The sequence below is a fragment of the Danio rerio genome, chromosome 17 (genome assembly GCF_049306965.1).
Source record: "Danio rerio strain Tuebingen ecotype United States chromosome 17, GRCz12tu, whole genome shotgun sequence".
Classification (NCBI taxonomy): Eukaryota; Metazoa; Chordata; class Actinopteri; order Cypriniformes; family Danionidae; genus Danio; species Danio rerio.
In genome coordinates this window covers 12892546-12918661 of record NC_133192.1, presented here as the reverse complement: position 1 = coordinate 12918661, position 26116 = coordinate 12892546, and the positions used below count along the sequence as shown (strand labels likewise).

Below are 26116 nucleotides of genomic sequence, written 5' to 3'. Positions count from 1 at the left end.
GTACCTGGATGGGAGACCACTAGGGAACACTAGGTTGCTGTTGGAAGTGATGTTAGTGAGGCCAGCAGGGGGCGCTCAACCTGAGGTCTAAGTGAGTCCTAATGCCCCAGTAAAAGTGAAGGGGACACTACACTGTCAGTGCGCGCCGTCTTTCGGATGAGACGTTAAACTGAGGTCCTGACTCTCTGTGGTCATTAAAAATTCCAAGGCACTTCTCGTGAAAGAGTAGGGGTGTAACCCCGGTGTCCTGGCCAAAGTCCCTCTATCGGCCCATACGATCATGGCCTCCCAATCATCCCCGTCCACTGAATTGGCTCTATCACTGTCTCTACACTCCACCAATAGCTGGTGTGTGGTGAGCGCACGGGCACCGTTGTCCTGTGGCAGCTGTCGCATCATCCAAGTGGATGCTGCACACTGGTGGTGGTGTGGAGAGACCCCCCTCATGATTGTGAAGCGCTTTGGGTGTATGGCCATACACAATAAATGCGCTATATAAATACACATTACATTACATTACATTACATTACCTCTAGAGCTATAGTTAGAAGCAGAGCTCCTGGCTGTATTCTATTCCCAGTTGTCCCCCAATGCCCTATTGGTTTAGAATGTTTCATTTAAACTTGGAATTATTTAAAAACAATAGGTTCATCTATGTGAGCTGTAATTGGCTTTCAAAGTATTTTTATGGTTCAGTTTTAGCGCTCTTCATATTGAAAATTGCGTTCCTGTCATAGTGTACTTTTGCCATTTTAAATGCATTTTGTAAGCTATAGGTGACCTATTACTTAAAAAGAGGAATTTGCGTTATGTCTCTTGAGCTTCTGAAAACAAAATATATGGCATACTTTTAATTTATAGTAGGTTATTTATTAAGAAGTGTATCTATACTGTAAGCCTATATGACATGAGCCTGTTGGTTAGAATATTTCTGCAGTGGTTTGAATGTGTCAAATTGTAAAAGTAGACTTTTTAAAAAAGTAAACAAACAATCCTACTTGATAATAATAATAATAATAATAGCAATAATTATAAATTAATAATAATAATTATTATTATTAAGATTTTTAAAAAGATTTTGTTTCTTAATGAATGGCCTACTGTAAATTACAAACATTAGCCCATTTATATGATTTATATATGAGATATATGAGTGTTAGCTAAGTAGTTTTTAATGTTTTGTAGTAAAATATGACATATTCTCAAAAGCATTTGTAAATGAAACATTGCCCCTATATATGCCGTTTACATATAATTAAATTAATATGAAAAGCAAGTGCATGTTTTTAATCAAAACTAATTTTGAATTAACTTTTATTAATGCGTGTGCGTGTAAAACAATATAATTTGCACAAAAAATTACGGGTTTTTTTTCTAAAAAAGTAGTTACTCCACCCTGTTCAGAGCATCATTGTGCACATTTTACGTTATAACTATCGTGGTTAAAATGATGGAAGCAGCCACGAGTTATGTCATTGTTTAGAAAACGCACCCCAGATCACATGATTTTTATTGTCGGTTACGAAAGTTAATATGTCAGATTAAGTGATTTTATCTTGATAAAAACTTGACTTGTCGTGGGTAACAAATGTGCCAGACTACACGTTTCTTCATGATCAGTCATTCTGTGACATCTACGACAATCGTTATTTTCCAAAGCAGTCACAAGTGTTGCTATAACAATATTTCTTATCTTATTCATTTAAATGTTTTTTAATCTTATGTCAATCTTAATAAGCACTGATGCCTGCTAATTTGTCTATGAGATAAAAGATAATTCATGAAACCAACAATAAAAACTGTATTTTTACCACATTCTTTCTTTAAGAGACTACTAATATTGTCTTATGTAAATGGGAAAGTGATATCAGCTCACTTTTATCATTACAGTGAGATCTTCAACTCTAAATGTCAGGATCATTGATAGGATGTGTTATTGTCTTTATCTGTCCTGTCAGGCGTGGGGTGAAATCTCATCTACTTGTAGAGCTCATAAACTCCCCTGTGTTCCTCTGATGTCTGGTGTGATTTTCGATCAAACCGAATCTGCGGTTGATGCCTGTTCATTAAAGCAGATAAAGATCCATCACGTCAGGGAACAACGGGGATTCAGGCGCATCTATTTGAAGAGACGTCTGAAATGAAACAGCGCATATTGAATTAAAATATAATCAGACCAGGCTAAAGGTTGCGCTCTTTCCTTTGCAGAAGAAATTCCATCAAAAAGTAGAAAATTAATGCTGCGGATTTGTTTTACCTCTACGAAAAATCCCTGTGGTGGCAAGAGAAGAAATGAAATGTAACAAAGAGCATTAAAACGAATGCAGCTTTCAAAACATCCTTTATTTACATCAGACCGTATGTCAATCGAACTCATTCAGACTCATGTTTTTCCCCATACAACAAGAAATCATGCCGACTGTCTCATTTATAACATGAAGCAATATGTTGACAACTCGTTCCGTCTTCCATCATGCATCTGTAATGTCTAGACCCAACGCAATCTCACGGCAACTCGTAACTTTTTGATTTAGTGGCTAATTCGTATTCATTTGTACATTTAAAGTCCGCACGAACCGGAAGTTGCTGAGGTTTTTTAATTCCAGTATGCTTTTATACTTCCAACTGAATTTGAATATTGAGTAGGGGGCGGGGCTTTATTTGCTTTATTTTGCATATCATCCTCCTATACCAAACTAACGGTAATGTATTGAGTGGGGGCGGGGCTTTATTTTGCATACCATCCTTTTATAGCAAACTAACGGTAATGTATTGTGTAGGGGGTGGGGCTTTATTCTGCATATCATTCTCTCATAGCAAACTAACAATAAAGTGTTGAGTAGATGGCGGGGCTTTATTTTGCATTTCATTCTTTTATAGCAAACTAACGATAATGTATTGAGTAGGGGGCGGGGGCTTTATTTTGCATATCATCCTCCTATACCAAACTAACGGTAATGTATTGAGTGGGGGCGGGGCTTTATTTTGCATATCATCCTTTTATAGAAAACTAACGGTAATGTATTGTGTAGGGGGTGGGGCTTTATTCTGCATATCATTCTCTCATAGCAAACTAACAGTAAAGTGTTGAGTAGGGGGCGGGGCTTTATTTTGCATTTCATTCTTTTATAGCAAACTAACGGTAATGTATTGGTAGGGGGCGGGGCTTTATTTTGCACTTCATCCTTTTATAGCAAACTAACGGTAATGTATTGAGTAGGGGGCGGGGCTTTATTTTGCATATCATCCTTTTATAGCAAACTAATGGTAATGTATTGTGTAGGGGGTGGGGCTTTATTCTGCATATCATTCTCTCATAGCAAACTAACAGTAAAGTATTGAGTAGGGGGCGGGGCTTTATTCTGCATATCATTCTTTCATAGCAAACTAACCGTAATGTATTGAGTAGGGGGCGGGGCTTTATTCTGCATTTCATTCTTTTATAGCAAACTAACGGTAATATATTGTGTAAGAGGTGGGGCTTTATTCTGCATATCATTCTCTCATAGCAAACTAACGGTAATGTATTGAGTAGGGGGTGGGGCTTTATTTTGCATATTCTCTCATAGCAAACTCACAGTAAAGTATTGACTAGGGCAAATTATTAATTGCTATGGTTAGTTTTTGCTATGGAAACCCTCAGGTTGACGTCAACAGAAGGACATCCACTCCAAACTCCAAACTTTTTTAGTAGCTTAACTTACGCAGATTAAATATTCACATTAAGAATAATAATGAGCATGTTTACATGGACACCAATAATCCAATTTTAACATGATTAAGACAATACTCTAAGAGTCTACCATGTAAACAGTGATTTTTTACTAATTTAATTCGATTAAGGTCATAGTTGAACTAAACAGAAATTGAATTAAGATGTGGAGTATGGCGATTTTAGTCACGTTATTGAAGTGCAGTACAGACATGTAAACACCGCAATCAAACAATTGTCGTCATGTAGGATTTTTGCGGCATTTTGACGTCATATTGACGTTGTATCCCAACACTGTGGGGATGTTGGATTTTGTTTGGAAATGAAAACCTGGTTGATGTCAGAACCTAACGTCAGGCCGACGTCAATGTCCAACCTAAAATCAACATCTAATCTTGTTACACTTTGACGTTCTGTGGACGTTACCACTATGACATCTATCAGACTTTAAATTTTGGTCACTTTCCAACACAACCTAAAATCAACCAAATATCAACGGAATTTAATGTCGTTATTGGATGTCAAAATAATATTGTCCTTAGATGCTAAATAGACATAGAATTTTGGTGACCTGCAGTCATTACCGTAATATGTTGTGTGATTTTGTGTGCCTGCTGGGTAGTGTCCATCAGCCACAAGTATATAGACTATCCAATCGCAAAATGCGGCGAAAATCCTACACGACGATAATAGTTTAAATAAAGTGTTTCAATGTCTGTACTGTACTTCAAAATTTGCGACTGAAGTCAGCATACTCCACGTCTTAAGTCGATTTCTATTTAGGGCTTTAGGGGTGAATGATCGAATTTGTATGAATTTGTTCGAATTAGCCACTTTTAACATGCAAAATAGTTACGTTTCCTCGTGAGATCAGGCTGCTACACTCATTTTTTATTTGTATTTTTTTTTTTTTTGCTTTTTCTATTCACATGACCTAATGAAAGGAGGCGAGGTCTTAGTTTCGCAAGAATGTAAGTGAACATTAAAGCGCATTTAGGACGATATTCGTTTCACATTGTACTTCATATCACACAATGTATCAGGACGTGACAGGTTGTGATGAAAAAAACATGAATAAACGTGAAAAATCGCGCGTTATCTCATCTCCCAAGATTTGGTGATAGAAATGCGAAACAAACAAAACAATTTAATATATATAAAGAAGAACAAAAGTGAAATATATATTTCATATATATATATGGCATGAATTTAGCTACTGTACAATTTTAATGCATAGTGCTTTGCAGGCTAAATAAATTATAGAATATAAGCATCTCTGTCATACAGGCCTCCTGAGGTAAAAAATAAATAATATCCTTCATTCATTACAATGCCAAAAAGTCAAAAGGGTAACAAGAACGTCCCTGTTTGCTTTGGCCAGGGTGAGGGAGTGAAGCAAGAATGGAAAAAAGCGTATGAAGTCTTTAGTTAGTACCAGAAACAGGCTATATACTCATCTAGAAACGTTTAGAGCTGAAACTGTCTCAAGCACCATATATAGTGTACTGTATATATAAACAGATTTATACCAAAGTGTCAGCACTCTGACAGTGAGACCACACAGAGGGAAGGCCGGTGAGCTGACATATGCACCATACAGCAGATGAAATGTTGATGATCAAACACTATATTGGGAAAGTAAATGCTTTTAAGAAAGTCGGCATGCATCAAAAGGCCAATGTTTTTTCAATATTAAATATCCTTGTTGGTCCTGCCAGACTGAGGATTCTTCGCGCCTCTATACAGTGACACTGGAGCGGCACAACCGGAGGCGTCACACTGCTGAAAATGCCAACATAACTGCAGGGGAGGTAAAAATCAATGAGCCAATGCCAGAATCATTCTTTTAGGTATCGTGCTGTGCTATTTCATCGAATATGAAACGCTCTGTGTGGTCTCAATGTGTCCGAGGATACAAAAAAAATGAATATAAAACACACGTAACAGTTCATGTTGAATTTGACTAGTGTATAACAATACAAATACTGAGACAGAATCTAAAAGAGATTAAACACAGTTGAACAAGCAGTGTTTTCTTTTTAACTTTTTTTTTTGTTTTGTTTATATGCATGTTTTTTTTACTAGCACCATCTGTACACAAATATGGATTTTTTATTTTTTTTCTGCAGATTTCCAAGATATTGAAGTGTTCACAAGGCACTTGTCGTCCTTTTTGTTCTGTTTTTTTTTCCCCATTCATCTTCTTCAACAGTTTGTTCTGTTCTCCACATATGGCAATGTAATTCGTTTGTTCACAGCAAGCCATTTACGCAAGCGATTCTGAAGTTCCAAAGTGCTCATCCAGGTTTGTGGGACAACATTTTTTTTACATTTTCGCCAACAAAGTCCAGCGTTTTGTGTTTCCCACCTAAATCCATTTTAGAAAAAATATTAAGCCTTTATATATTCCCCATTCATTTCAGCCATCACTGTAGTGATGAACTTCAACTTTGCTCACATACAGCCAGCTGAGCCTTTTCCACTTCCAACTATCCTTAATACTTGGCCAAACTTTTACCGTCGCCTACAGGTGATGTCAAAGCATGTGATCATCATCAGATGAGCTTTGCAGAAGTTAACCCGGTTCTCCAGTCGTTCTGTCACAAACTCCAGAGCTTCCAAGTACTCTAGAGAGTCCACTTCAAACGTCTGCTGAAGGTCAACTGCAAAGGGGAAGGAAACAGATGTTAAATGACAATGGTTAAACCCAACACCTGTCCTTAAAAAACACTGCACAACTATTTATAGTATTTACACTTGTAGTTTGTGGCTCTGGAAAGACGGTGCAAAACTCCTGTGGAGCTTTGCGTCAAACCACATTAAAGGTTCAGGACACATTGAAGTACTTTTTTTTAATTTTAACAGATTTGTGTGTGTTGAGTATCAGTTTAGACAATGTTAGCACATGTCAGCTTTAAATGTGGGTAAAACTGGATAATTTTTGCTTTTGTCTGCTAATTTCATCCTCAAGGTTTAGAATCATTTTTGGAGCGGGATCAAAATCTGTGACAGCGCGAATCTGCTTACAGCACAGGTCGGATGTATTTGTTTCCATGATTCACGGAGTTTGTTGCATGTTTTTTCCCCTGATTCTATCAGGGCCAATACAGCAAAGCTGTTGGTTTGCAGCAAACATTTTTGTCGGGAGAGCTGTACGAGAATGGCAGACTTTATCTTTTATCAGTTGAGTTCATTACCATTCAGACACATTGCCTATACGTGCTGCTGTGTTGCCTATGTTTAAAATCCCCCAGATTACCAGCAGGGGTAATGGTTGAAATAGACAGGGCAAGAGATCTGCTGCAGGGATTGAGGAGGAAAGAAGTCCTCCTCGTTTAAAGTGTTTATATAAGCACAATTATCTTTATGATCATATAACAAATTGTGGTTATATGTAGATGAAGTTATGAATAACAAATGTAGCAGAGCATTAAATTAATTACTGTTTATTTCTTTTAACTTTGTGAACTATAAATCAAGGGTCTCCTCACGGTATTTGTTTCACTTTGTGAGCCAACTGACAACACTTGTCCTCTCCCCTGCTCTGCCAGCCACGCCCACTCTTCCCTCTGCTCTCAGTGCTCCACGCCCATCTTGGAGCATTTTTTTTTTTTAAACTCGGAGGTAGACTTGAACCAAAAGAGGGGGGTTTCATGGCCCTTTAAACATCTCATTGAGCTTATCAAGCCCTAAAACTTATATGAATACTACAGGTATGTAGTGATGGGAAGAGTGAAGTGTGGTGAGACACTAGCTATATTTCCATTCAAAGATACAAATTCAATGTATGCACAAAACTGGAATATTGCATGAAATATTAGCGAATAAAGCACCATTTCCATTCAATAAGTCAATGAGAACAAAATCATAGATTCCAGATGAATTGGCCGAAAATATCAACACAAAAATGGAATTGGCTGCGGTAGCTGTGTTTGTAGATTTGTCAGTGTGCCTTTTTTGTTCTATAATAAAGTAATATATTATCAGCTCAGAAGAAGGTGAAATGCAATGAATGCACAGTGGCTTTTCGGGGTGTGTGAAGCTCTTTTAGAGCACAGACGCTAAAGACATTTCTTGGAGGAATAATACTGAACACTTTTCATGACAGACTTTGGCTAAAAGATTTTAGAATGACCAAAACAACATTTTGGATGTGGTCAGTTCACTGATTTGTCCATGAATGCACTCTCATCTCACACATTTTTGTTATCACATGATCTGTTAAAACAAAATCACTTGACTTCTTTGATGGGCATGCTGGAATTAATTTGACAAATCAGTTTCCAACATAGTTTATGTGTAGATTGGAAGTTTATCCTGCTCATGTGTGCACACAAGTTTTTTAAATACATTAGCAAAATACATGTGCATCTTGGCATTTGCATTAAGCATTTATTTATTTTTTTGGGACTTGTGGAGCTGTGCATAGATGGATTTGTTCTTCAGTGTTTGGACTTTTCGCAGTGAAATTTAAATCAGACTGAACTGAACTAAACTTAACTTCAACTCTGAAAACTGGACTGACACGGTTTCAATCTACTAGAACTTCTATGTTAAGCTGCTTTGACACAATCTACATTGTGAAAGCGATATAGAAATAAACGTGAATTTAATAAAATTATGCATTATTTTAAAATGATCGTAAAAATAGGTTGATTGATACAGCTACTCTATCTCAGTGCACTTCCCACTAGGTTATCTGGGATTGCATGGTTTGTTCCTGACCCTGTCAATTAAAAGTAGGTTCAGCAGGTCTGCCACATCTCAAAACGCTTGTCAAATACCCTGAGGCTTTGAATCACTTTAGTAATGTGGCATGGGTTTTTCAAATTATGCTTCAGAGTAGGGTTTTGAAACATCTATGCTTCAGGATCTCGACACTATGTTGAAATGTCAGTGTTGTGTTGGTTATCCCTAGAGTTATGTATGTGTGTTGGAGCAAGGTTGGAACTAAAGTTTTATGTCCCACTCTAAACAGATCAAGTATTGTAAATATCAACCCAATGTTTACAAATTCACTCCATTCACTTACATTCAGTGGTCCATTTCTCTGGCTCCAGCATTAGGTGTTGCTTGGTTTGCTCCAGTTCTTTCTTCAGCCAATCATACTTGGCACGCACCTCTGAGATTCTCTGTTGCCGGTGCTCCAAGATCTTGAGTTTGGCACTAAAGTATACCACTTCCTGGGGGCACAATAACAATAAGTGAGATATCTGTCTAAAACAGGGGTTTACAACTCTGGTCCTGGAGAACCAGTTTTACAGAGTTCAGCTTCATCCCTAATCTCTAAACTCACTAGAAAAATAACCTTTTTTTCTTTAGGGATGGTTGAAAATTACATGTGGATGTGCTTGACTAAAAATGGAGATGTAATTGCTGCAATAGCACTCTTCATGCTTCATACCTTGTTGCCTATGGTTCGCCTCCTCTGTAGACGTTCAACATCATCAATCTCAAACACCTTAATCTCAAAAGGTTCAGCTAATCCCCTCTGTGTGGGCCGGAGGGGACCATCCACCCAGCGTACCCCAGGGCTGATGACTGGTTTTCTTATGGGAGAGGAGGTGTCCAAGGAGAGGTTAGGAATTAGACGCCGTCTCTGGGACCCTAGTGATGAAACAATGCCAAGACCACTGTGTAAATACATTTGCATTTACACCAGGTGAACAAAGTCCTGAGCTGAAGTTTAAACTACATAAACTTGTAATGTAATGAAAAAGAGCACTGAGATAAAAGTATGGCAGAATCTTATCAGACTAGTCTGAAGGAACTAAGTCTACACTAAGGAATTTGCCAGAAGTGGTTCCCCTATTTACATAAAAAATGACGGTTACAGGTCCGCTGATATGCTATCTGATTTGGAACCCAGAACGAAGTCAAATTAATGTGTTCAAGCTTGTCTAACAAAAAAAGCAGTACAGAAAAGGTCAAACTTTCATTCTTCCTTCACTCCCTCAGAAAGAGAGAAAGAGGGGGGAGAGAGAAAGAGAGAGCTGCAAGTTCAGGAGAACGTTAAGAATGAGTTGATGTAAATTTTTTACTGCGGTTTTGTTTTTATATCTTCCAATTTGCAAAGACCTTTTCAATTGACTTATTTGCAAGATGAATACAATACCGCTTTTCTTTGCAGTTTAATGTGTACTAGTCTAGCTTTTGTGTCTGTTCTTCCTGAGCAATGATTTAAATTTTAGATGTTCCCACCATGCAAAGGTTTGTGGTGCAGAGAAACAGAATAAAATCCTTTGCCCGAGGAAACAGGAGCGGAGGTGTGTATTCAGGAATTTAGGCAGCACTAAATATTCAAAGACCACCCACAGCTAAGTTTGGCAAGTGCTATCAGTAAGTGTCATAACAGATCATCTATGCATGGGGAGTAGAGTGGTTTAAAAATGTTTGTTGCTCAAAAACATAATCTGGAAGGAGCCCCCAAAATTGAATTCCAATACATTTAGTACAATAGGAATAACAGTAATTGTACTCTTAAATGGACTGTTCACAGACAAATGAAACTTTCCTCACCATTAAACTGATATATTTGTTTACCTGTGTTACTTCTTTTCTTTGAATTCTTTAGACTCCTGCGACCACTGACAGAACTGCTGTTTTCACTCATTGAGTCCTGAGCAGATGATGTGCTTCCTGTGGCCTCACTATCTCGTATCATACTTTCATAGCCACTGCTGCCACCACTGTGGTAGAACAAGGCAGTCTTTCCCATGGCAGGAGGAAGCTCTCCACTTAGCACACTGCTGTTATCACTAGCATGCCCGCTGCTGCAACGGTGAGGCCTTCTTGGGGCAGTGATCTTACTGTATGGGGAGGGCAGAGTATGGACCACTGGCTTTTCCTCTCCTTTGACTGCTGCTCCTCTATCTTCTGTGTCCGAAGCCCCTCGTCCTTGGTTGGTGCGAGAGCTTGCACTACCTTGTAAAAGTTCTGAGATCCGTCCATTCACTGCCCTTAAAGGTAACTTTGAAGCTAACCCTGTACCCCTGCTACGACTCAGAGACTGGGTTGACCATGAATTTTGGTTCTGATTCTTTCCATTGGGGGGCAAACTTGAGCTTCGGTTTACTGACTGTGGAAGGGACTTAGTGGAGAAACTTAGGGTCTTAGTACTAGAGGTTGATAAGCTTCGAGCTTTTGGGCTTGCCATAAGGAGTTTGCTAACTGCTGAAATTTTGGATTGACTTGTTTTGGGTGACTGAGGTACATTGTTGCTGCCATTTGGTCCATTGGTGGGTGATGACAGCAAACTACGGTTGATGCTTCTACCTGTCCTTGGCATTGTACTGTCTTTGGTGACCCCTCCTTTAGAGCCCAGAGAAGTCAAACTCTCAGCCCTCTCCAAGGAATGACAGTCATAATGTGCCCCATGGGACCTCCCCAAGGAATTGGTTCTGTTAGCTAACTGCTCAAGTTTAGCACTAAAGAGTCTGCTGCTCTCTACGTTTGGTCCTTTATGTTTACCACTCATATCTTCAGGTGTGCTTCCAAGGAAAGCAAGAAGTTGAGCATTTCCTGAATTATGCTGTGGACTTGCTCGGTTCTTCTGGTCAAGACTAGACTTCCTTATAGGTGGCAATGGTGGGATTCCCTTTTGGCGAGCAAAGATACCTTGCCTCCCTGCTGAACTTCTTCTTTCAAGTGTGGCTCTTGGACTGCAGGGGGTGGAGGTGGTAACTCCAAGGCTTTTATACTCCCCACTCAGGTAGCGGTATGTAGAGTCCTCCAAATCGTCCTGCTTATTCAAGCGATGCCATGCACGAGGGAGACTACCTGTCCTGAGGATGTCTGCAGAGTACACTTGAGTTATGCTTTCAGATGCATTAAAAATCATCTCACAACCATCCACCACCCGGATAATGGAATCAGGGGAGCATGATGCTTCACTACCAGAGCTGTGTTTGTCAACCTGGCATTTCTTTTTCACAGACTCAGATGCTCGCTTTTCTGAGTTAACGTCACAGACCATTTCCAATGGCTTGGTCTCTTCACTGCCCTCCCTCTTCATCCAAGGGTCATCGAATGTTATTTCACTCGAGACTGGAACAGGTGTGGATTTGGGATCATTGGCTGAATGGGTTTTGGTTAGTAGGTTCTGCACAACCATTGGCTTAACTGCAGCACATGGATGAGACGTGATATTGGTCTTAAAAGGAACATAGCCGCTTGAGGTGGAAGACAGCTTGTCTGGTTTGTGTTCTGTAGTTGAGATTTTGTCATTCATTTCAGTTTTATTGGAGTCAGTTTCTTTGTTTGAGATCTTTTGGTCATTTGACTCAAGGTGACCTTCAGTGTCGCCTTCCTCTTGAATTTCCAAAAGTCTATCTTCGGTGAGTGCCTCACCTTGTCCAAAGCATTGTTGGGCAACAAAACCATGACATGACTGGTCGCCATCACTGCCAGCACTCATTTCACTTAGCCATGAGCTGATTGAAGAACGTCGACTAGCCTGGACATCTCCTTCTATCCTGCTGAGAGGCAGGAATTTAGCAATGTTGACTTGAGAGATAGTGGCAGTGGTAGTGCAGGGAGAAGTGCTGTAATGTTCAAGATCTTCACTCATGCTGCTGATGATACTAACAGGCCTTGAACCTGATGCCATGGCCTGAACTGAACAGTCACTGTTAAAGCTGATAATACTGGTTGGTCTGCCATTTTCCATGACTCCACTAACTGTGAGCTTTTCCACCAAGGTGAACACCAGCTCATCTTCACCGTTGGGTTCTAAAGGATGCTCCAGCATAACTGTGGCTGTGGGGTCCTTTGCATCTTTTTTATTGTCTAAAGGTAGCTGGGGAACATCGTCAAACAACGTCTCAGCTGATCCAAGACTATTGGAGGATGAGGATCTCTTTAGCACCTGTGGGCTCATTCCCACTGGAGAGGTTCTAGACTCTGGATTGAGCAAAGATTCTGTAGATGACTTTTGAGAGTCTAGATTAAGGTTTTGTGAGGAGTGTGGTGGTGTGCCAGGCATTACTCCTTTCTGAGTGTAAACTTTGCAGCGTTGAGAGGGAGAGGATGGCGGTTTGTACTCTGAAGTTTTAGTAAGACTGGCAATTCCCAATCGTGGGGAGCCCATAGGACGAGGTTTACTCTCACTGCTGCTCCCACCACTGATGGATTCTCTGCTATCATGTAAACTTGAGCTCTTTGCTCGCTGAAGAGGGATTAATTGGCCGATACCACTGCTTCCAGTCACACTTCTGCTGCTGGAGAGTCCACAACTGCCTATCGAAGACTGTGTCAAGCTTTCAATTATTGATTGAGCAATCTCTGCTACTTCAACCACCTCACGGATCTCCTCCAGTTGTTGATCAGAGATCCTCTTGGGAGAACTAGATTGCTCACCCCCTTTAACAACTTGACCAGGGTCATTTTTGACAGCTCTGTTGGCAGGGACTTCTTCAAAGGGGAAATTTGTAACTTCTTCTTTACCGTCAATACACTCCAGCCTTTCTTGTAGCTCTGCAAAAGTGTTACATTTAAGACAGTCTTTCTCCTTCTTACCCGTTTCAGCACTTTCCTCTGGTAAAGGTGGAAGTGGCTGTGGATGAATTGTCTGCAAGGGTTGGACAGACTGTGAGGCTTGAGTAAGAGGGGCTACCACCATTTGAGGGGGTTCTGATGTCAAGGAAGCCTTGCCAAGGTCTGCTTTATTTTTATGAAGAGATGGGATGATAGGAACAAACTCTGGAGGACCTTCATTGTCTGTAAGCTCTTTGTCGGAGAGGGCTGATCCATTTGGACCCACATAAATAACAGTGTCACATGACTGCTCACTGCTGGAATAGTCTTCGGGATCACTGGAGAGGTGTAGCAGGGGCATTTCTGAATCAACAACATTTCTAGAATGAATAGTTCTCAGCTGGGTTGGGCGACGCATTCTTCCTTCCTCACATGAACTCTCCCCACCAGAGGAACTGGATGTGTATTGCTACAAAAAAAATGTACAATATTTAACTTTTAAACAAAATGCAATGGTTAATCTCTCTTAGATAAGTCAACTGAAGGAGAAGGTCATTTACCATGGTAACTTTAGCCTTCTTCTTCTTCAGCCTAAGAACTCTAGAGGCAATTTGAAGAGTGGAGAGTGTCTCTGAAAAGTTGTTAGGTGATGAGGAAATGTGGGCTATCATGGTGGTGCGGCAATTCATGTTTCCCAAGGACTCTCGTAGCAGCATGGTAAGCTTACTATCTCTGCAAATAAAAACAGAAGACAGGATTCTTTTCAAGCTATTCAAATTGCATTTCAAGCAATTTCCATGTGCATTTTTAGCATTTTCAAACTAATCCAGGACTTTACAAAAGTCAAATTACGTATTTACATACATATACATACTTCACCATATTATATCAGATGCCATTTGTTCTAGTATTCTAATGTATAGTATTCTAGGTGGGGAAAGGTGAATGTTAGTCCCAAGCCCAACTTTGAATTTCTGTCATTTACTCTCTTAAATGTAATTTACTCGCATCTTAAATGTGTCATCATCTTCAACTCATTTTTATTTAAAGGCATGCATTGTTCATTCATGAAGTGGTAATGTTTGTGTATTTTGTCTTCTAACACTGCTTAATCAAATAAGGCAGATTTATTTATTAAAATAAAATAAAATATAGACTTCAGAGTTTTCATTTTATGCAGAAGGAAAAAAGATGAATTTTATTGAAATATTTAGTAAGATCAATTATTATGAAAACAACAAAACAACACAAGCAAGCAACAAGCAAGCAGTTTTTAAGGATTTCCAGCACCTCTACGAACCCTGAGAACAGCATTGAAAAATAACATTATATTATATTTATATTAGTGGTGGGCAGTTAACGTGCTGCGTTAACATGAGACTCTTATCGCACGATTAAAAAATATCGCCGTCAATCTAATCTCAAAGTTGGGTTGGGAGCTTGGGTTTCTATGCAAGCTATGATGACTTTCACCTTGATATTTTAGCGCGGATGTACACCTGACCGGTGAGCCGTCTGACAAAATAGTGCCCTTCTGAATCAAATCAGCAGGATGCCTGACTTTAACTGCAGTTTGGCAATTTTACTTAAACTAATAAACATTTCATTCATGCCCCGTGACAAACTGGGGTATTAGACGCAAACAAGGAGTAAGGTCTAGTGAGACAGTTTAAAATTCAGGTTTAACTGAATAAACAGTTAGTAAACACAAGTACAACTTATTGAACATTGTTTATTTTCATCACCAATTATCATAGTAGAACGGTTTCTCAAGCAGTTCGTGATGCACTTTGGAAACAGAACATGAGCCCCTGGTCTAATGCGCCATCTGGCTTGAGAAACCCGTTCTCAAAGACTTATTATTTGGGTAGCACATGTATTCTTAATGCCTTTGGCAGAATTCAAATGAGCCATTTTAATCTAGATTAATTCCGAGATTAATCTAGATCAAAAAATGAATCTATGCCGACCTATAATTTATATATATATTAATTTTTATTTATAAAAGAAAAACAATAAATAGAGCCTTTTTGGCCAAGCTGATTTGTTGACCTTATTATTACTATTATTATTTTAAAACAGAGTCCCATACAGTATCTTTTAAAGAGAGAGAGTCAGAGAGAAAGACACTTGAGCTGCGTCCCAAATGGCACACTATACACTATGCACTCATGCACTATGTACTTATGCACTTACACACTCAACAGGAAAGTATATGTATGTAGTGTTGTCCCAAATGGCACACTAATGTTTTTTTACTATGCGGAAATTCAAACCGTTTTCCTGATGACGTTTGACGGTTGCCAAATCATTGAAATAAATGACCAAACTATCAAATAAAACCTGCCGTGAGTATTGCCGCATTCACCATCGGGAGGCGATATAATCACTCTCGTAGGAGAATTTTGCTTTCACAATCCAAAATAAAAAAAGTTATTCAACATGTGCGTCCGATAGCTCCGCCCCTTCCGCTACGTAAGCAAACCTGCGGTCGTTGAGTGCGTGAAGTGTCCATCATTCCACACTTCATTTTAGCGGCTGAATGAGTGCATCATCCGGGTAATTGAAGTGCTCTTATTATTTTTAGTGTTTTTAGTGTGAACGCACTACTTACACTATTTATACTACAAAATGGCGTAGAATAGTGCATAAGTATGCGATTTGGGACGCAGCTTTAGATTGCCATTTCCTGTTCGATTTGCCTTCCTCATCTCATGGCAACCATTAGAGGTGACATATAAAGCATTTTTCAACAATGAGTCAGCCAGTGTTATGAAATGCACATGCAGGTCAGTTCTCAGAAATCAATGGCCTATAAAACAACTCACATACATACAAAAACATTACCATGCAATGCAATGATTTCTCTTGTGTTAATTAGTTAATATGCTTACATATGGTTGGTGAAGTGTGTAGTCAATCTTGAATATGTGAACACATGTCAAACTAAGCATAAATAATGCAGGCATAATTTGCTTACCATGACATGGCGCTAGTTAGACATGCATTATGCATTAGTTAGAGAAATGCCATTTAGATAACATATTCACCTCTTGGCATAATCCATAACCACTTACAATGCAACATATGTCAAATTTCAGGTTGCACAAAATGGTTTGACTTAGAAAGAATAATGCACTCTGGTGTACAACCGATTGTTTTTAATAACGATTGATACTAATATTCTAGATTTGATATTAAATCATTGAGGTCAATTACCCTATTAAAGAGATAAAAGCAGCTTAAATATTAATTAGCCATAATTAAATCACTGTCTAAAGTTAGTAACGTGTGGATTTATATTAATTTATGATACATGCATATTAATTCCATTTTTCTAGTGCAAATGTTGCACTCTCTTAAAAGGCCGTAAACCCTAATTATGTCTCAGCCCTCTAGAGTGGCTGCATTTTCAGCCTTAAACCCCATGATGCTTTGCAATGTAAATTCGCCATGATTAAATTAAGGAGCCCTGGCATAAAAACGCAAACGTGCCTTGAAGAAACTAAATGGAAGCCCTGCAAATTTTTTAGGGGGAAAAAAAAAGCACAGCCGGAAGATGCAGTCTTAAAGTTGTCTGTTTAACTCAAATTAACTTGCTGCTTCAAGAAATAGAACAGCATATGCAGTCAAATGGTCTGATTTAACAATGTTTGATGAATCCCAGTGAATATGAAGCTGCATCAGTCTCTAAAAGCTAATTCGCAGCCATTTCCCCTGAAGAGCGATAAAGGTTATATTCTCTCTGCAGATTTGATGTAGCATTAGAATCCACTAATAACTGCTCACGTGAAAGGCTGGATAATGTCAGATTGCATATATTATTCATATGAGGTGTGCTCATGATGATTTAACGGCATGCAGTGGAGATACGACTGCTAAACATGTTGCATCTTTAATGAGTTTAGCAACTGGCGAATGACTTCACCCATTAAAGTATAATTGCAATCTTGTAGTTGAGCTTGCAACATTTGTCTTAGACTGAAAATTATGTTTTGGCCCTGGTTACACTTGGTATTTAGAGGCATTATCATCAATCTGACCACAAATGGGTGATGTTAAATACAGGTGCAAACAGAGTCAAAAATGTTTTGAGGTTGTCCAATTTTTACCACTTTCAGAGGTGGTTAAAAATGCAGTGGATCTGATTGCTTTCATAGTGTAAATGCTCATGTGGTTCAATGCATTAAAACAGCCAGAACATACCACATGCATTCAATTGTACACAAGTACATTTAAACACTGCAAAAAAACACTTGTCTTACTTAAAGTTTTTGTCTTGTCTAGTAGGGTTTTTCCAATACAATACAAGTATCGGAAATACTCACGGATACTGCAACAATTAACAATGGTATTGGTCATAAACTGATCTGATACCATCTTTTTAATGAGACATATGCCTTCTAGCTTTGCTTAACAATGCAGTCAGTTCTTATTTGCCGCTCAGAATGCAAACAAATAGGATTTTTTCAATATATGGGAAGGGTCATGAAGTATCCATGTACTACTCCTGGTTGATTCAAAATCTTGGTGATGGAACTTCACAGGCCCTTAAGAAAATATGGGGGAGAGATCTGAATCTGACAGTTGAGGATGAAGAATGGTATGGAATGTTAAAACAGCATCTAGGGATGCTAAAGCACGCCTTTTACAGTTTAAGATTATACACTGTTTCTACTGGACTCCTTTCAGACTGTTTAAGCTCGGGTTAAAAAATACACCTTATTGTTGGAGATGTGAGATCGAGAATGGTGATTTAGTTCATGCTCTATGGTCTTGTACAAAAATTCAGGATTTCTGGAAAAGAGTTCATGAACACATTTGCTCAGTTTTAGCATTCACTATATTCGCATTTCACTATGTCCTATACTGTTTATACTAGGTAGTTGGACAGACAACGAAATAAAAGATAAAAACATAAAATTTTGGTTCCAAACCAGTTTACTGATTGGCAGACAAATAATTCTTAGGAGCTGGAAATCAGAGGAGGCCCCTTCCTTCCAAGAATGGGCAGTAGAACTTGCTAGAGTTGCCGCATTTGAAATAATGACTTATAAGCAAATGGACAAATTAAACCTATACTTTAAAAAATGGTCCAAGTACTTAAACTGTTTGGAAATGGAACAGTAATAAATGTATGAGAAATATACTGATGTCGACAGTGTAAATTTGATATGTTTTTGACTGAACTTACACATTCATTTGTTTTATTTAATTTTTATTGTATTTTATTTACATTTTTTCTTCATTATATAATATAGAGGCCTTAATTGTATTTAATGATAGCCAAGCCGGGGCCTTAAAGTAGTAGTTAGGGATTAGTTTGGGGTGGGTCTGTAATAGGGGGAAAAAAAAAATGTGGATTCTTTTCAGAGTTGTATTCTGTATTCCATGCTGAAACCTGCCTGAAAATCAATAAAACTGTTAATCACCAGAATGCAAACACAGAAAGTTGCCACAACTGCTAACTACTGTTAGAGGAGCAAAGAAAAAAAAGGTAACGTAACGTTTTATTAAAAAAAAAAAAATGTTTCTGAATTTTTATTTTCAAAGAAAGTTTTTCTTGTTCTATTTATTATTTTTCTTTTTCTATTCATATTCATTTTTGACATTATTTTTTGCATTGAACTTTATACAGTTATACTGTAAAACTTCAATACTTTCTTTTTTTAGGTATTGGAATCGTTAAAAGTGTAACATTCCTAGTTTCTAGTTTAAATATCTTAAAAATGCTTTAAGCAACAAGCATTTTCTAGACAAGTAAAAAAATATTGTCTTGTTTTCAGATATAATGTGTCAAAATTTATTGAAAAATTTAAGTGAGTTATTCCTAGAATCTAGTAAATAATCAGACAGTGGGGTGAGCTAAATGATCTTGTTTTCACTTTCAAATAAGATTACATGGCTTACCCCATGGCCAGATTATTTTGCTTCTTTCAAAAATGTGTCTTGTTTCAAGAACCGTTTGGTTTGGACTACAAACAAGACAAAAGCTCTAAGTAAGAAAAGTATTTTTTGCCGTGCATAACTACAATGAACCACCTCATGTCCAAAATTTTTATTGTTACTATATCCTTTTAATTCACTTGCTTTCCTCTCTTATTCATGCAATGTGGAATAATTCATTAAATAACAGAAAGTGGGAGTGAGATGTAGAGCAAGACAAACATAAAATGAAAAAGCAAACAAAAGTGGGCATAACAGATACATTTTAATGTATGTTAATAGCAGGTGGACATGGTTGTGCATCTCAGCTGATCAATTATGATCTGAAAAAGCCTGTTTTTTGGTCTATGGTTGACTACATAATTAATAAAAGCAGAAAGGCAGAATTCTCACTTGTAGGGGATGTGCTTGCTGCCGTTGACTAAGGCTAATATGACGTTGCCCAGGGCGGACAGAGAGAGGCAGAGGCCTGTAGCGCTGTCACGGATCTTGCTCAAAACCTTCACGCAGCTGCCCAGGTCGATGAGGTGCAGACGGCTCCGGCCTCCTGACACTAACAAAGAGAAACACACAGTAAGAAACCTTTTTAGAATTGAATTCTACTAAATTAATCTGGGGTCGCCACAGCGGAATGAACCGCCAACTTATCAAGCGTATGTTTTACGCAGAGGATGCCCTTCCAGCCACAACACAGTACTGGGAAACATTCATAGACACTCATTCACACACATACACTATGGACAATTTTAGCTTACCCAATTCACCTGTAGCGCATGTCTTTGGACATGTCTTTTAAAGTAATTGATGACACTATTATTATATACTAATATTAGTAACACATTCACTTAAAGGACTATTAAATTGATCAGGTTTTCAAAACTGATAATAAGAAATGCTTCTTGAGAACCAAATCCACATAATAGATTAATTTCTGATTAGGTCTGTAGTGATTGCTACAAAAAAATTAGCTTTGCCTTCAAATGTATGCAAATAAAAATACATGTATTTTAAGTTTCAAAATGTTACTGTTTTTTTATTGCATTTCCATCAAACAAATACATAGGGGTCTATTTTAACGAATCTAAAGCGCATGGCACAAAAGCATTAAGACCATATCCAAATTCACTTTTGCTATTTTAAAGAGGGCAAAATGCATTTTGCGCCGCAGCGCATGGTCTAACAGGATTGTGCTTATTCTCTTAGTGAGTTATGAGTGTGCTTTGAGCGTAAAATACATTAAACCAATCAGAGTCTTATCTTCAATTCCCTTCAAGAGTCAGTTGTGTCACGCCATGGTGCATTTGCTATTTACATGGCGGACTTTGTAAGTGGAAAAACTCAATGGAAAACTAAATGATTCACTAGTGAGAAAACTGTTAAACAGACAATCTGCAGCAAGAATAAAGAATAAGCCTCCTTCATTCGGCCTCTTTACTTTCTCTTTACTTCTCTACTTTTGTGGATAAGGAAGCAGTGATGAACTCACTCCACTGAAGACATCTATTAGCCTACATATTTAATTTTGTTTGTTAAGCCCAAAGATTTGTTTCAAAACTATTTCTAAATTCAGTTATAATATCCAGCAAAGATATTTGTGTATCGCTGTACATCCTGTGTGTATTAAGCAATGTGTAAGCGTTTAAGGCGCACAACTACCAAGCTCTGCGCTGGACTCTAGACCTGCTTTTAGTTGCTCAGTGGTGCAGTTTATTTTAGTTCCTCAAAAACAGAGACGCCCCAACAATGTGCCTTAATACACCTCTTTTCTAGACCTGAACACTTATGAGTCTACGCAAATGGGTTTACTATTTAAACAACGTGGCGAAAATTAGGGTTGTGTTGGACTGAAAATAGCAACACATCGCACCAAACAGGTATTGTGCCTTACTGCGTTGGGTGTATGATAGGGCTCATGGTGTTTAAGTTAGAAAGATTTGTGTTCACAATGATATAAACTCATAGTAGGAAACACAAATACTATGGAAATGAATTGTTACAGGTTTCCAGCTTTCTTCAAAATATCTTCTTTTGTGTTCAACAGAACAAAAAATGTAAACCGATCTGGAAGAAGTGAAGAGTGAGTAAATGATGACAGAATCATAATGTTTTGGTGAACAGTCCCTATAAAGTGTTTAAATAGAACCTGAAGGAACAAAGTATAAAGGAAATCAAAACTCTTTTGATGAGATTTATTACAATATTATCACCAATTGTATTATGAACTGTTATTAGAACCTACTAGTGGAGATAAATAGAACTTATTAGTGAAAACTCTATGAATAATGACCCTCTATTTCAAATGGCAACATTATATCTCTATGTGTTTCTATTATATAAACTATATAAACATGTTGAGTGGATTTCAGGACTCTGCTTACACAAGCTTTATTATACACAGCTTGGAGGTAATTCAAGTTACTCCAATATCCTAAAAGCCCCAGCTAACACATCTGGTTCTACTTTCTGCTCACTCTAGGAAGAACATGGGACTCACTTGTGCCAAACAGATCATTTTTTGGGATAAGATAAATTAGCAGTGTTCTCCAGAAATAGCGAGCTTTAGCATGACAGCTTTCGGATCAGATCATAAGTCTCACATTAACAATGCCACTTTTTTCAGTCTTTTATCACACGCTTCACTAAGATTATCAACAACAGACTATTTATAATACAACATTTGGAAGTATAATGAGAAACACCCATGGAGTAGATACGTAGAGCTGGTGAGACCTACAGTTGAAGATAAAATTATTAGCCCTGCTGTGAAAGTTGTATTCCGTTTAACAGAGCAAGGCATTTTTCACAGTATTTCCTATAATGTTTGTCTTCTATACAAGGCCTTAAGCCATGTCCACATGTACATTTTTTTTTTTTTTTTTTTTTGAAAATGGAGTTCTTCCTCCTTTAAAAACATATATACTGCTCAAAAAATCAAGAGAACACTTAAAAACACAATGTAACTCCAAATGTTCCCTTTATTTTTTGAGCAGAACACTACATGTACCTGACAAAAGTCTTGTCCCCCATTCAAGTTTAAAGAACAAATAATGACTTGACTTCTAGTTGATCATTTGGTATCAAAAGTGGCTTAAATGAAAGGCAAAGGCCTCTAGATTACGCTTATTTTACCAAAATAAAATATGATCATGCCTTGATTTTTTAATTTATTTAGGAGAGAAGGTCTGACTTTGCTTAGACAAAAGTCTTGTCACTTAACAGAAATAATGTACAGTATAGAAAATAAAGTCATGCTGCAGTGCAAAAAAAAATTTATATTGTGTCTGACTCCCATGCATCTATACATCTCTGCAATGACTCAAATAACTTATTAATAAAGGAACGGCAAAGAAAGCATTCTCACAGGACTCCCAGAGTTCATTGAGATCCTTTGGCTTCATCTTCAATGCCAGCTACTTTATCTTACCACACATATGCTCAATAATGTTCACATCTGGTGACTGGGCTGGCCAATCTTGGAGCACCTAGACTTTGCTTTCAGGAAATTTGATGTGGAGGCTGAAGTATGAGAAGGAGCTATCCTGCTGAAGAATTCACCTCCTCTATTGTTTGTAATGTAATGGGCAGCACAAATGTCTTGATACCTCAGGCTGTTGATGCTGTCTTCTTACTGAATGTAACCCCAAACCATGATTTTTTTTCTTCACCAGACTTGACTAATTGAGAATTGTGGGTCTATGCGGATTCCAATTAGTCCTCTGCAGCATTTGTAATGATGCAGTTCAAGAGATGATCCATATGAAAAAAAATCTACCTTCTGCCACTTTTCCAAATTATCAACTAGAAGTCAAGTTATCAATCATCTTGCAACTGGGCTCGACAACAAGACTTTTGTCAGGTAGTGTATATTTCATCCGCACATGCATGGCTTTAAAAAAAAATCTTTGTCCACATGAAAATGCCAAAAAAACAAAAAACACCCCATTGAAATGCTGTCAAGAGCATCCCAAAGCAACATGTGATGATATTGTCCTAACTATAAAGTCATGTTGGCTAATCAGAAGCCTCAAAAAGGGCAATTATCTGTTCTGGTTGATTTTCACCATCTTGCATCTTGCAAACAACACAGTGTAGAATTTAATATCACACAAAGAAAATAATGGCATGGACAAGCCAAAAATAATCATTTTTCCAGCAACACAACAACACACATACTGGCGGTTTTGAAAATCTTCTCCCTGACAGGAGTTTTCAAAAAGTTTTGGTTTTAGTGACATCATGTTTGCATGTTAGTGAAGAGCCAAACTAAATTTAAAAGTGCAGCTTTGAAAATACACACACTGTTAACGATTTCTGTAAATGACCCAGTATTTAATTGCAATATGATCTGTATTTTACTGTAGAACAGTCATGCAGCATGTTTCAAAGTTCCATTGGGAAAGTTCCTGCAGATTTTACAGTAAATATAAAATACATACTGAAAATACCCATACAGCAAGATAAATAGTGGTGTACATGTAAATACAGTACTTTTGCTTTTACAGTAAGTTACTGTAGATTCTACTGGAAATTCTTAACAGCGCATGTTCATATAGACAGGGTCTTACTTCTTTTAGTATTGAAGTAATTTAAAAAAATGAAAACTGTCATTATAAAAAATAAAAACAACATTAATAGTTTCCTTAATTTTTTTTTCTTTTTTGATTGGCTACAAAACAAACCACAGTTGTCCATGACTTGCCTAATTAACCTAGTTCAGCCTTTAAATTGCACTTTAAGCAGATTACTAGCATCTTGCAAAATAACTATTGTAAAATGATTTACTGTCAACATGGAAAAGACAAAATAAATGAGATTTTGAAACTATTAGGTTTAAAAGTGTGTTGGAAAATGATCTTCTTTCTGTGATGATAATTAATTACTTTATGCCATTACCTTTTCTTCTTGCATTTTGTCATTCCTCACAAAACCATCTTAACCAGTGATAACCCAATATTTGTATCCTAAACAACAAGTCTCAGTCTATAAACCTGCTGTTGTGTCTGTGTATACATGTTTATGCTGTACTACTACTTACTTCCACCCTTGCCGGTTTTTTCCATGCGATACTGGTAGATGTGTAGGGTGAAGAGCATGTGAGAGTTACGGTGCTCCTCCTCGTCACAGTCTGGCTTACTGCTGTAGCGTGAAGCGATGGCTGCATCCAAGAAGAAAGCGGCCTTCTCTGCTGTAGGAGCGCGCAACTCACTTTGATTCTGTAACTGTGGAAAAGCACATCGAACGAAAAATGTGAATTTTATTGCGCAGTTCAGACAAAGAACATTTAGTTGGAGCTAGACGCAGTCCTCCAAACATGGTAAACAGACAGTTAATAGTCAACAGATACTTCATCAAGACTAATATTTGGTAACTTTTTTCAATTTTAGTCAGTGGCTTTACTTGGGTTATTTTACTAAACATGAAAAAAGGATTTTAATTTCATATGAAGAAAAAATCCTTTTTTCATGTTTAGTAAAATAACCCAAGAAAATTAAAAAAAATTTTTCATATGAAATCAAATCCTTTTTATTGTCACATCAGCAGCGCCACGTGTGCTTTTATGAGCAAAAAGCTTACTTGCTGACTCCAGACAGTGCAAAATACAATGAAATACTCCAAAACAAAACAAAATACCATTAACTATGTTGACAATAAATACCTGAAAGACAATAAATATGTAAAAGAAAACATTTTACACACATGTAGACAAGTACAATCAAAAAGGTGTACACATGTACGCATAATTTGACTATTGGTGGATGTTTATTGTAGGCAATCTTTATTTTTAAGTATAGGTCCTGTTAAAGTGCAGTGGGTGGTACATATGGAAGATATGTACCACGATATGTGGTATGGAAGAAGTTTGTGGAAGGTTTCTGCACAAGACGTTTGACCAGAGGAGAAATAGTCGTGCCCAACTGAGCCTGGTTTCTCCCAAGTGTTTTTTTTTTTTTTTTTCACTTTTTCAAATGGTGAAGTTTGTTCCTCGCCACTGGCTTGCTTGGTTTGGGACTTGTGGAGCTGCACATTGATGGATTTGCTCTTCAGTGTTTGGACTATCAGCAGTGAAAATTAAACCACACTGAACTGAACTAAACTGAACTCCAACTCTGAAAACTGGATTTGGCACAGTTTCAATTTACTAGAACTTCTATGTGAAGCTGCTTTGTCACAATCTACATTGTAAAAGCGCTATAGAAATAAAGATGAATTGAACTGAACTGAATTTAACATACACATATGTACTGACATGCACACACACACACATAACTATAAACAGCATTGGAGAAAAGAAAGCATTGAAATGTTGTCAGCTCAGCTAAGTCTTAATATCCAAGAAGGAATGCTTGTGCTTGTGAGGTTGTTTGTTGGGTATCTGGATGCGAGCGCAGCTCTGGGTGTCCCGTCTGCAGCCTGCTCTGTGTGATAAGGCCGACTGTTACCGGAGCAGAAGAAGTGAGGGCATTACAGCCCATTGCTGTGAGGTATCAGTCCAAGATGAGATTAGTGCAGATGTCAGAGGATTACAGACACAGGGGTTTCTCTGAACCGCTAATCCCCTCGTCACGTATTAGCATTTTAGACAACAATGCCATCTTTATTGGGAGCTGATTGTTTTCTTGCTTCTTTTTTTAAAACTGCTATATATCCAGTATACAGCAAGAAGTGTACCAAATACTTACCAAAAGCCATTCTGTGAATCACAAACAAAAAAGAAAGGTGTAAATCTCTGGCCTAGTTATAAAGAGGATTTTAAAGCCGAAGTGTTTAATTATTTTTTACATTGTAAAAGTAATGCATGTAATTTTTTACATTGTCTTTCATTCAGAGACAACTTTCATAATTGAAGTTTCATTGTAGTCAATTTTTTATAGTAATTGTAATTCATATTTATCCTTACAGCGGGGAAATAAGTGTTGAAAACGTTACCATCTTTCTCAGAAAACATTTCTAAAGGTAGCATTGACTTGAAAATTTCCCCCAATG

At 37.7% G+C, this 26116-nt stretch overlaps 1 protein-coding gene and 1 long non-coding RNA gene across 4 annotated transcripts in view; one reads left to right on the top strand and one right to left on the bottom strand.

Annotated features, from left to right (window-relative positions):
• Positions 1 to 2324: 2324 nt before the first annotated feature.
• The window catches only part of kif26ba (kinesin family member 26Ba), a 211604-nt gene continuing 187812 nt past the window's right edge, over positions 2325 to 26116 (bottom strand). For all 3 annotated transcript variants that reach the window (XM_692940.11, XM_068214531.2, XM_073928195.1), the window contains 7 exons: positions 24168 to 24351; positions 19526 to 19685; positions 13747 to 13918; positions 10256 to 13655; positions 9117 to 9319; positions 8745 to 8895; positions 2325 to 6375 (listed from right to left, as the gene is read on the bottom strand). In XM_692940.11, coding sequence (XP_698032.6) covers positions 6227 to 6375; positions 8745 to 8895; positions 9117 to 9319; positions 10256 to 13655; positions 13747 to 13918; positions 19526 to 19685; positions 24168 to 24351 — 4419 coding nt within the window. In that variant the 3' untranslated portion in view covers positions 2325 to 6226. The remainder of the gene's footprint in view (positions 6376 to 8744; positions 8896 to 9116; positions 9320 to 10255; positions 13656 to 13746; positions 13919 to 19525; positions 19686 to 24167; positions 24352 to 26116) is intronic.
• Positions 5777 to 12951, top strand: LOC141378521 (uncharacterized). Its single transcript, XR_012393242.1, has 2 exons — positions 5777 to 8967; positions 9012 to 12951. It is a non-coding gene; the product is annotated as an uncharacterized lncRNA (long non-coding RNA).